The sequence below is a fragment of the Tiliqua scincoides genome, chromosome 3, assembly GCF_035046505.1.
Source record: "Tiliqua scincoides isolate rTilSci1 chromosome 3, rTilSci1.hap2, whole genome shotgun sequence".
Classification (NCBI taxonomy): Eukaryota; Metazoa; Chordata; class Lepidosauria; order Squamata; family Scincidae; genus Tiliqua; species Tiliqua scincoides.
The window spans coordinates 218,875,238-218,887,729 of NC_089823.1; the positions used below are offsets into that span (position 1 = coordinate 218,875,238).

The following is a 12,492-nucleotide window of genomic DNA, read 5'->3' on the forward strand; positions in this document are numbered from 1 at the left end:
TGACTTTTTTGTTGCTACTTATGAGCTGTTACCCCTATTTATTATGGATTTTATTGTTCACTTTTTAAATAATAGATTTCTTTGAAGATTTTTTCTCAGAAAGCAGGTATAAACATTTTTAAAATGAAAAAATCAATAATGTATCCACACACCTGGGATACACTGGGATGCAGTAGCAGGGCCATTCTCTGACAGTGACATTATTTTCTAAAAGCTTACTGATAACAGAAAACTGTTCTGAGTGTGTTCTGTATTCTCATAACATGGATTCTCAGTGACAAAAAAAGGAAAGGGTGGTAGGGAACATCGAAAGAAAGGAAGGTGTAAGGACAAGATTACGTCTACCCATAGGTGATAGAGGTTTCAGCCACATATATTGTCATAGCACAATAGATCAAAGTTGAATTGTCCTATTTTCAATTTAGAACCATTTTAAGCTCTGTAATTCCATTCATTGATATTTATATTTTTTGAGTGCGGAGAGGATGGGTCAGAAGCGCCGATGGAGAACTGACAAATTCTGAGTTATGTCTTTTGTAGTTGTGGTGTTAAGCTACAGAGAAACTGATAAGTCTATAACTGGTTTTGCTCAGCCATGTTTTTTATTACTGGTTAAACCTATGCCATATGGTAGACTGGAAGTCATCCAGAGAACGTATAGTTGGTAGCTGCTTTTTGGAGCTCATTGAGACGAAATGACACAAGAAGCTACTGCAGTAGAAGAAGCCACAGCACAATGTTGTGACGTATTAAGTATGTGATTGATCAGTGGGTTCTCTGTATAAATGTAAAATTTTATTGATGAGTCTTCTTTGAATCCACCAAGATGAGTATATCTTTTTACAGCTCAGTGTCAGAGTTGGCAGTCTGACTTTGGCACATGACATGTAAGGACTCATGGGCTGTCTGAAAGCAGGTTTGACTTCACTCAAGGAATCAGTTGCTCAGAGTAAAGGCGAGTATCGCTTGACAGTGATATGATTCGATGCCTCCTCAGGCTAATTGCACAGTCGTGTCCAAGCATAGTAGCGCCCAAGTGCAAGTCCCTCTTCTAACAAGCTGTCACTTGTGTCTGTTGCTGAGGTCCTAGGTTCAAGACTGCTGGTGCCGAACCAGCAGGGCCATACCATCCTTGTATACTTTGGTGCAGGGCCAAACTACGAAGCACAGAATTTGGGTCTGTGTTTTTTTTCTTTTTCTTTTAGGATGCAATACTGAGGTGACCTTGAGCTGGCGCAAGTCCCTTGTGCTGACCCAGGAGGGTCACAAAAGTGCCGAAAGGCATGTTTGCGACTCCTTGTGAGTTGGCAAGGCTGGTGCACAGAGGCTGACACAAGCCTTTGCACCGACAGAGACACCAAGTCTTGTGTTGGCCGAGCTCGGCCGATGCAGGACTCTGGGGTGGGTGGGGAGGAGACATTCCGGGGCAGGAAGGAGGCATTCCGGGGAGAAGGGAGGGCAGGCAGTGGGCGGCCCTGGGGGCAGGTGGGTGGGGAGCGGGAGGCGGGGCTGGGACCTGGAAGTTATGCCAGATCCCAACCCCTGTTTCCTGGGAGTCCGGAGCACCTTCAAGCTGGAGGTGGCGCAAGTCTGAGGAGACCCATTGGGGTCAGGGAGCCACTTTGGGCCCCTATCCTGTGCTGGATGCAGTGCAAGCCTCTTGGCTTGCCTGTTCCTGCGCAGGATAGGATTGCGCCCTTAGTAATGTAAACAGCAGCACTAGGTGGGACTCATTCAGATCAGGATGAGCTGTGGTCTTGCTGTCCTCCCCGCTGCAGCTGCTATTTTTGTTACATGCAGGGCCCAACTATGCGCTTACAGCCCAATCCTAACTAACTAACTTTCCAGCACTGATGCAACTATGCCAAAAGGATGTACACTGTATCTTCCGATGTGGGGGGGGGGGGCACAGCTATAGATGTCTCTTCAAGGTAAGAAAATATTTGTTCCCTTATCTTGGGGCTAGGATTGACTGGTCTCAGTGGCATAGCAAGCAGGGTGCAAGGGGTGTGGCCCTCCCCGAGTACAAGTTATAAGAGGCTGGTTTGAGGGTGTCAGCATTGCTCCTGTCCCAGCCATGCCAGCTTCAAACATGCCACAGCTCGACCAGCAGGTGGCAAAGAGCAGCAAGCACGCTCACTACTGCTGGAGTTGACATGCCCCTGCATGTGTACCCAGCCAGTGGCATAGCTAATGAACATGTAGCCCAGTGCAGAGCTCAAAATGATGCCCTGGAAGTGATGTCACAACCGGAAGTGATGTTACACCTGGGCTTTTTAAAAAGTGCAAATTGGGGGGGAACATGCCTCCTCCCCCCAGCAGTTCACCATCCACTTGATCTGCCACCTCCCCCCAGCCAGTGGCATAGCTAAAGCATCTATCTGCTACCTGGGATAAAAGAATACTTTGTAGCCCTGCTAATTGGATAAGAGGCACTTTTTCAAGTGGGTGCTCCTCTTTTTAGCAGGGGGAGAGTAACTGGCCAACCTCACCCCAGCAGTGTCTTTTCTAGTGGCTGTCTGCTGGTGTTCTTTTTGCATCTTTTTAGATTGTGAGCCCTTTTGGGACAGGGAGCCATTAGTTATTTGATTTTTCTCTGTAAACCGCTTGTGAACTTTTAGTTGAAAAGCGGTATATAAATACTGTTAATAATAATAATAATAATAATAATAATAATAATAATAATAATAATAATAATAGCCCCCCATGACAAAAATCAAATTTAATTAAATAAATAAATAAGGTGTGCCTCTTATTGTTCAGAGACATTGTGCTGGGTGAAGAGGGATGGTTATTCTCCCCTTGCTAAATATAAGAGGAGCACCACTTGAAAAAGTGCCTCTTTACCAGTTAGCAGGAGTAGCTGTATTATGATACATGGAAATGAGAGCTGACTCATGTTAACACGTTATTGGTTCCATGCTGTATCATAACAACATCTCATTGGCTCTCAGAACAATCAGTCTCACAGGTCTTGAGTTAAGAAAATCTACTTTTTGTTCCGTAAAGCAGTTGTGTTTTCATTTTCTAGTTAATTGGCCATAACTTTTGATATAATACAGATAGTCCAATGGGGTTTGTTTCATTGCATTCAGCATTAAATTACCTTTCCAAAGATATATAACATTATGTTATTATTCATACATATGCAATTTTTTTCACAATTTTGACCACTGGTGTCAAGCTTGGTTTTGTTGTCCCCCTGAAGCTTGTCGCCCGGTGCGACTGCTACCCCCTGCACCCCATTAGCTATGCCACTGTACCCAGCATGCCATGGCCAGCTTCTCCTCCCTGCAGCAGTGAAAGCTTGGCAGCTAAGAAGTGATGTGATGATGCGTGTGTCATTACATCACCACCAATGTTCTGAGTTGCCAAGCTCCACAATGGGTGATGCCACCCCAGCAATGCCGCTGGCTTGTCCTTCCACTCAAATGGCAAATTCTTTTCAACTTTTAAAACACATACAGCAGCTACAGCTGTTTGCTGATTTCATCCTTTTAAGAGCTTTGGTGTTTTGCTTCAAAATAAATATTTAGCAAATTAATGCATTGGGTTTTTTTTTTGTCTCATTACAGGAAGAACTCAAAAGACTGCAGCGGACCTTGGAGCAAGTTAGCGATGGCAAATATTTACTTGAAAAGTATGTACTGAAATTTATTTGGATTGCCAGATAAATGGTTTGCATAGATTTTAATAAGGGCTTGAACCTTAACTTGGTTCAATCAGTTGATTAATCAACTAAAACTTTAGTTCATTAATCGGGGGGATTAATTTTATTTGGTGGGCTGAGATGGAATTCAGCAGACATCTAAGATGAATTTACTTGTATTCAAAAACTTTGTCCTTCAACTTCTTGATGACAGTGAAAAATATTTGCAGGGATTAAGAGTTTCATGATCAGCTTGCATGGTAGTGCCGAAGGCAAAATGTCATCTAAAGGCCAAACTATACATTGTGTTAAACCTGTCATTAGTGCTGACAGACTCATGCTTTCATTTCAGAAGAGCTGCTGGCCTCTCAGGATCAGAACCATGGCAGAGAGTTTTAACCTTACTCCCCTCCCCTGCTCCATGATGCCAATCTGAACTGGGGTCCATGTATGTGCATGAGACAAAAAAGAGCACCCATTTATTATCTCCATTGGGAGCACTTTTCCTTGAGAAGCCATTGAGGATGGCACAATCAGAATTGGGCCTGAAGGAGGGGATAGGATGAAAGGTCTCCTCTTGCCATGCTACCCATATGTGGAAGGCCTGATTCAGCTGCTGTTTATAAAAGAAAAGTTAGGCATAACAGTATTAATGGCAGAACAAGTATAACCTGTAGTCTTAAACAGATTATGGTGTAGTGGCATAAAGTTTAATAAATGTACAGTCAGGTCTCACTTGGAGAAGCTGCTGCATTGGTTTACTCGCAGTGGCACCAAAGCTTAAAGAAATGGGGCAGTGGAGTGCCAAACACCAGGGGCCCATAAATTTTTGGTCCCCCATGACAAAATTCTTTTCAATAGTCAACATGAAATGGACAATAATAATGGCACAGATAGTGAATATTTTCTTTTATTGAATGTTGTGTGTGTGCATGTGTGTATACTAACTTTGTTTATGTCTTTGTATATAACTTTATATACAAATCGTATATCTGCATGAATAAACAATTGAAAAATAAGTTTCAAAGAAATAAGTTTTCTTTCTGAAAACTTGAAAGGTGTTTAAAAGAAGTTTAAATAGCTTGGGGCATCCTCTTGGATACCCCATGCAGTCTGGCACCTGGGGTTGGGGGAAATAGCTACCTTCTTCGTATGCTGCTGAAGGAGAGGTTATTGCAAGACTAACCAATTAGCCTGCTTTTGTCTTCACATTTTAGGCCTGGCTGTTAGACTTCTGGTATGATGGGTTGATTTTCCTATTTCATAGGAGACCCATTTTAGATCAAGAAGCTGGAGCATGTTCCCTTTTAAATAGATAGTTTATGGTGCCTGCAGAAATGTCATGTTAAAATAGATTTTAATGGATAACCTCTCTTTTACAGCCATCAGCTTGCTATGGATGTGGAGAATAATATTGAGAAATATCACATTAATTTACAGCCCTTGGAATCAAAAGTGAAAGTGTAAGTGATAGAAAGTCTGTTCTTCTATGTTTGCTTTCAAAGTATAGCAACGTTGTCATGGCTCTAGAGAAATTCATTTGGTTGATTGCCTGGATTTTTAAGTACCTAAAGTCCTCCTCCTTCAGGGTAAGGTTAAGATTAATCCAACAGAAAATTATAATGGGAGCATATTTGACCACATATAAACACTATAAATTAAGAATTTTACTATGGATGGTAAGTGCATTGTAAAAAACAGGAAGAATACGTCCCATTCTGTCTTTGATGCTAGTTGTAGGATAGTGAACTGAGACAGAAAATCAGTTGTGGCAATGGAAATAGCCAAGGGGAAGAGGATTTCGGGAGATTCCCTGATGAGTGGAAATAATTTGGCCATTGAAGATAGTTCTGAGGCGTTCTGGTTTGGTGTTCTCTCTCTCAAGAAGAGGCAGAGGGATGATTATGGTGATGCAGGAAAGTCTCTCTCCCTTTCTTATCTCCTGACATACTAAGACCAAGTGGGTACTGAGGCCATCCACTACTGCAATGAATTCATTCTTTTCTAACAATAATGTTTAAAATCTGTTGAAAGTTTTTAAATTAATGAAGCATCATCAGACAGTCTCAAAACATAGACAGTCATTACAGCAAGCCCTTGATTCACTGAATTAGGGTCCAATCTTATTGAACTAGTATTCAGGCGGTACAAGTCCCTCTATGGTGGCACAAAGAGCCACCATCATGCGCTTCTGGGCCACTGCTGCAAATAGCTGGTGCTTCGTTAGTGCTGGTGGTGGCAGAGGCATGGCAGGGAGGAGGGCAGGGGGGAATTTTGGAGTGGATTGTGGAGGGCATGGAGGAGGGCAGGAATTGGATCTGAGCAGCACCAGTGTGTACGAGATCTACCCCCTCTTTCCCTTGTCACCCCACCTCTTTTTTCTCCTTGGACCTACCCTAGCAAAATGACCCATTTTTGACAACCGACTTGGGGTAAGTAAAAATATTTTTACTTCTCTCTTGCTGGTTTATTTCCTGTTAACTATTTTTACATATCTCTGAGTGGCTGCGTAATTGGTGTCCCCCCCGCTTAGATGCAGCAGTCACTCTGTCTGCGCAGCTGAATAGGCGCCAATGGTGGGGGATAGGATTGGGCAATTAGGTATGTGTACTGTGTGATAGATTCATGTAATTAATGCTGCATCAGTTGTGTGCCTACCATGGGATGAGATGGGGCAAAAGCCGCAGGCGCTGGCCGCTAGGACCCCGTGGAAGCCTCTCTGAGGCTCCCGACGGGGGTGGAAACTGTGCTTCCAGTTTGCTGGAAGCACAGTTTATAGTGCCAGGGAACCTCACAGAGGTTTCTCTGGCGTGGCCTGTGAGCCTCTGGTGAGTGGGGGGGGGGTATCTGTGCAGGGGGGCGGCGATAGCCCATGGGGGGTCCCATCATGGAGCTTTGCGACTGTGCTGCATTGATAATGCATAACCCCTTATCCTATACATAGTATGTTTAGTTGGGCTTATTCACAAATAAGTGGACAAAGTGGACATAGGACTGCAGTTTACTGGAGAATTGAGGATCTTGGGAATTTAGGCTACATGTAATTAATATGTAGGGATTAATGTAATTTAGGCTACATGTAATTAATATGTAGGAAGGGATTCTATGAAACTGGTGATGGTGAAAGGAGGAAGCATGGCCGGGGGGAGTCAGTCTGCACTCCAAAATTAAAGCCAAAGGTTCCCTGTTGAGAATCATTAGTTCAGTTCTACCCATACATGAAGGTTGCAGTCCTGCGCATTCCTACTTGAGAATAAGTTCCATTGAATTCAGTGTGACTTGCTTTTAAGTAAGCATTCATAGGGTTGCCCTGTAAAAGCTCAAAATCCAGTGAGCATGTTTTGCCTTGTTTAAAAAATTGTTGATGAAATCTGTAGAGCACGTGAAAGAACACAGTGGAAATCCTGTCTGCAAACTATTGCATAGTTATTTCCAATTTCTGAATAAATAGGATCCAAGTCAGAAAAATTATTGTTCTGAAAGAAATGGAGTGACATATCGGGCACTTGAAATAGCAGCCCACACAAAGTCTGGGGAAAAAAGTCAAAGCACATGCTGGTTTTGGAAGCATGGCTTTCCGGCTGCAGTGGGATGTGATTCAACATTTCTGCTTTGTCTTCTGAAGTCATGCCCTGTTCCCACTCCTTTCCTCATCAGCATGCTAAGCTGGAAAAGATACAATTATCTCCATGAATAAATCTGAGTGTTGAAGTTTCCAGAATGTGGTTCTGTCCACACAGAATAATTAGAGTCAGAGCATCATTAGGAAGGTTCTGTTGATGTATAAATTTGGTGAGGTCATAAGAGAGTACATACTCGTCAGCATTAGGTAAAAGGAAATGAAAGTCAAAGGAGTGTAATGTCATTTTTGCCAAGGACTTAGAAATGTTACTGGAGCTGGGCAGTGTTAGAAACAGTAAGAAAAGTAAGTTTTTCTCCATATGGTAATAGTTTTCAGAGGGATAGCTGTGCAAAAACAACGAGTCCTGTGGTTCTTTAAAGTCTATCATATGCACTGTGGCATAAATTTGGTGGACTAGAACCAGAACATGCTGGTGCGCCTAGTGACCTGGGCCTTGATTCACAACCGTTTATGTTACAATCCATTCATTTGTCAATAAGAGATACCATGGGACTCTTTGAGGTCCTCCCAATGTATTTTCTAAAAACTGACATCTCATTTCTGAATTGAACTACAGAGACTCCTTGCACCATTAAATAGAAATACAGGTGAACATTGCTTAGTGATGTTCCTTCCAGCAGCAGGCTGCATATGTGACGGTCCATCACCTAACACTCCCCCCCCCCAAGCTGTGCTTCCCCCTCCTCCGGGGCTTTTCTGAGCCCCGCAGATGCGCTCTGCTTCTGCAAGGCTCAGAATGGCTGAAAAGGTCCAAAAATCACAACTTCCAGTTTCCTTCGGAAACCTGAAGTGACATTTTTTCACCTTATAAAGCATTCTGAGGCCTGGGGAAGTCCCTGGGGAGGCTCGGAAAAGCCTCCGGAAGCAAGGGGAGCACAACTTCCCTCAGCTCCGAAGGCTTTAATCAGCTGACATCATTTAACATTGGTGTCACTTGTAGACGGGGGTGTGGGAACGAATACCCGTCGTTTAGCGACGTACACCTATAATAAACTGCTCCTATTTCTAAATGGCCAAAAGCACATTGGCAGTTGTTGGAACGGTTTTCTCTGTCTGAGTTGCTTATGCTTCCCATGCTTACTGCTACTTTCATCCTCCTGCCCTCCTCCTGTTGCCTCCCTGCCAAATCCTATCCAACTTTCTAGCCCTGGTATAGCCGTGCCAGTGAGGTGCATGCAGCATCTCCCCTGCTAGTGGGATGGTAGTTATGAAGACTTTCACAAGGTAAGGGAACATTTGTTCCCTCATGTAGGAGCTGAACTGCAGCTGTACCAGCACTGGAAAGTTGGATAGGATTGGGCCTTCTGTCAGTTTTTAAAGCGTAAGCCCCTCAAAATAGGAACCTGCCTCTTAACTGTACATAAACCACTAGGAACGTTGAGAGCTCTGTATAAATACAATTATAAAAATCTCTCCTTAAGTCTTAACAAAAGTACCTCTGCTTTTATGAAATAAAGGGTGCAATCCTAACCCACGCTGGAGCAGGCAAGCCAGGAGGCTTGCACTGCATCCAACGCGGGATTGCAGCGAGCAGCAGCTCAGCCACGGGCAAGGGGAAGCTCTTCCCCTTACCCGTGGGTAAGGGCTGCACGCCCCTATGGGTCTCCTCGGACCTGCGCCACCTCCAGAGGTGGCCCAAGTCTGAGGAGAGCGGAGTGGCTTAACTGCTGGGTCCCAGCCCCACCCCCAGCTCCCAACGTGCCTGTCCCTGGGCCCGCCCTCCCCCTGCCCAGTAACACCCCTCCCGCCTCCTCGCCATGCCCTCCCATGCCTACCTTTGCTGCTTATGTCAGCGAACTCGTGCTGACACAAGCAGCAGCGCGGGAGCTGCAGTGGAGGCTTCTGCCTCCGTCCACGCGTCAGCGCATCTGAATGCGCAGACGCAGCTCCCGCCTAAGGAAGTGCAAACGTGCTTTACGGCATGTTTGCGATCCTCCAGGGCCACCTATACCGGCATAACGTCCGGTTAGGATTGTGCCCAAAGGCAGTTAAGTACAATCCGCAGGATATATCTTCAGAAATTAATTTTATGTAGCTCAGTGGGGTTTTAACTCTCTTTGAGGCTTGGACTAATAGTCCTTTAGCCTTTAATGCTGTCAGTGATGAAGTTGTCAAAGACCAGAAATATATTGAGAAGAGAATAAATAAATGACACAAGAACATACAGCCATTGCAGCAGCATCAAGCATTGGTGGACTGTATTCAGAACATATCACTGGACTATATTCAGAACACTATACATACACCTGAATAGCATGTTTTCTGTATTAACCACATTACTTCCTATAAATCTATTCTGAATCAAAACCCGATAGGGCTTATTTGATATTACACTGCCATCTGGCGTCAAGTACAGCACAACAGAGAAGTTGCACAGCACCTGATTTCTGAATATTTTTGAAATCTCCTTTCAGATAGTGAATATCAACATTGCTAGGAAAGGAAGCAAATAAATCTATGTGTATCTAGATGTATTAAATAAGACTGTACTGTATTTCTTGCTTTACTGTTTGTAGAAAAGCAGGATTGTGTGGGTAAAACAGTAAAGGTAAAAATAATTTTGGAGGAAAAATCTCAAGCAAATCCTCCTATCTCAAAATTTGCACAAATTTATATCCCTCCTAATTTGCTTTTCTTCCTTCAATATTCCTAATTTTGTCTGTTTAGATTTAGATTTAGCAAGCTGAAATGTAACATTGTAGTCTTAAATTTACAGTACAATCTTATGCATGTCTACTCAGAAATAAGTCCCATTGTGTTCAATGAAAGTTAGTATAGGATTGCACCCTGAGGGCACAATCCAGTCCTTGACTTGGGCCGGTGCAAGTCCCTTGCGCCAGCCTAGGAGGGTCACAAATGTGCCTTACGGTGCAATCCCTAAGGGTGCAATCCTATACTCATTTCCTCGGGAGGAAGCCAAGCCAGCGCACAGAAAACCACCGGCCTGCAGAGGCTGATGCAAGCTTGTGTGCATCTTGCGTCAGCCTGGCTGGGCCGACGTAAGGCTCTGAGGTAGGCGGGGGTGGGGAGGAGGCAGGAGGGAGGTGTTCCTGGGTAGGGGGAGGTCGGGTGGTGGGCGGCCCTGAGGGCGGGTGGGTGGGGAGCAGGAGGTGGGGCTGGGATCCGGAAGTTATGCCAGATCCCAACCCCCTGTTCCCAGGGAGAATGGAGCGGCTTCAAGCCGTTCCGCTCTCCTCAGACTTGTGCCACCTCAAGAGGCAGCGCAAGTCTGAGGAGACCCATAGGGGAAAGTGTACCTTTCCCAGAGGCAAGGGGAAAAGTTTCCCCTTTTGTCTGGCTGAGCTGCTTTTGGCCACTGTCCTGCGCTGGATACAGTGCAAGCCTCTTGGCTTGCCTGTTCCAGCGCAGGATAGGATTGCGCCCTTCATCAATTAACAGTACAATCCTATACATCCTCACCTGGGAGTAAACTTAACTAAATGCAGTGGAACGTACAGCATAATCCTATGCATGTTTACTCAGAAGTAAGGACTTATTTCCAGAAAAATGTGCAGTCTTACTTATATATAGGATTGCACTATTAATGTCGTAATACAGCAGAAGTTGAGCAATTTGAAGACACATTGATTTCAGCAGGAGAGACATAGAGTGCAATCTTATATTATAAATTGTATATTTATATCGTATAAATCGCATATTATAAATCATATAAATATAAATACCTGTATAAATCTTATGAATGTTTACTCAGTTGTATTATCTACTGTGTCCAATGGTGCTTACTCTCTGGTAAATAGATTTTGGATTGTAGCCTTAGGGCCTAATCCTATCCAATATTCCAGTGCCAGTGCAGCTGTGCTAATGGAGTGTGCGCTGCATCCCGTGGTGGGGAGGCAGTCACAAAGGCCTCCTCAAGGTATGGGAACATTTGTTCCCTTACCTCAGGCTGTATTGCTGCAGCAGCAGTGCTGGAAAGTTGGATAGGATTGGACCCTCAGTTACAAACTTAACTCTTTCTGGAAAAAATACTAAATTTAAAAGTACTTCATTTGTACTGAATTTTGCCCCATGTCAGAGTTCAAAAGAGGGGCTTGAAAATATTTTAATTTTAAATTCTGATATTTTGCACCATCTTGACTTTTGTAAAATCTCATTCAAGCTCTGCAAAGTTGCCTTCCTGCCCGAGGCAGACTAGAGAAAAATGTTACAGTTGTGCATGAATGCATAAGATATGCCTAAATTCACCCATATTTCAAATTGCATCCAGAATTCAGAGAGCATGGCGCGACTATCTACAGCGTCAAGATATACAGAACCAAGACCATCGGGAGAAACGCAGTCCATCACCTCCTTCCTTATCATCGGATAAGATGAGCAGTTCTATCAGTATGAACACATTGTCAGATGGCAGCACTCCTGTAAGTAAGGTTTTCCAAGTTACATTTTGTAGCACATGCAGGGATGGTGTAACCACAGATGCAGCCTGATGCCATGCCACCCCAGGGCTGCTGCTGCCTCTGTCATGGAGTGCAAAATAAAGTCAAAGCTTTGTACCATGCTCCGTCGTGCTGTTTTGGCAAACCAGGAAGTGCCAGACTTCCAGTTTTATTTAAAGGGCTCACACAAATGAAGGAGTTTCTTCATTCCCACAGTCTGTTCACATAAAACTGGAAGTCCCACACTTCCTGGTTTGAGAAAAATGCATGATAGAACATGGTGGAAAGCAGATTATCTGCTTTCTGCTTGTTTTTAGGAAGCAGATCAAGGTGGTTTGCATCCATAGAGGTATGGAGGGAGGCAGTGGTAGACCATAGGTGATGGGCACCTGAACCTGCCCACTTCATGGCTAGGTTGGCCTCATGCGCATGTCACCACTAAGAAATGTTCTTTGTGCATTTTAGAATCAAATTTGTATGATGCATTAGCTGCACTGAGTTGACCTTATCAGTTTTTGCTATATTTGTGATATTTTTTTTTTCTAACTGTGGAATTGTGATTGTGTCTGAAACTAACAAGAATGATATCGGAACAAGGAATTTGTATGTACTGAATTTATACTGTGACTATAAAAAGTTCTGTTGAATCCAGGCCTAAAGAGGTCATGTTTCAGTTAATGCAAGGGCAGCTTTGTTTGCTTCAATTAGTAGTTATTTCTATGTCCAAAGCAGCTGAGAATTCTCTTTCACTGACTACAAAAGAATCTGAGAAAAGCTGGGGAATGGAAACTAAAACAGGAAGC

General features: G+C 43.8%; 1 protein-coding gene across 1 annotated transcript; it reads left to right on the forward strand.

Moving 5' to 3' along the window:
• The first annotated feature begins 695 nt into the window (after positions 1-695).
• On the forward strand, positions 696-11,740 carry IQCJ (IQ motif containing J). The gene is made up of 4 exons (XM_066621535.1): positions 696-746; positions 3,576-3,640; positions 5,032-5,112; positions 11,521-11,740. Exons 1-4 carry the CDS (start codon positions 696-698, stop codon positions 11,738-11,740), a joined length of 417 nt encoding a protein of 138 aa, XP_066477632.1.
• The last annotated feature ends 752 nt before the right edge of the window (positions 11,741-12,492 follow it).

What these genes read in the sequence shown, in the direction of transcription:
- IQCJ (XM_066621535.1), top strand. Translation starts at nt 696, where the DNA reads ATGACACAAGAAGCTACTGCAGTAGAAGAAGCCACAGCACAATGTTGT. An exon ending in GGCAAATATTTACTTGAAAA is followed by an intron (nt 3,641 to 5,031) that starts GTATGTACTGAA and finishes TCTCTTTTACAG; the next exon opens with CCATCAGCTTGCTATGGATG. An exon ending in TTGGAATCAAAAGTGAAAGT is followed by an intron (nt 5,113 to 11,520) that starts GTAAGTGATAGA and finishes AATTGCATCCAG; the next exon opens with AATTCAGAGAGCATGGCGCG.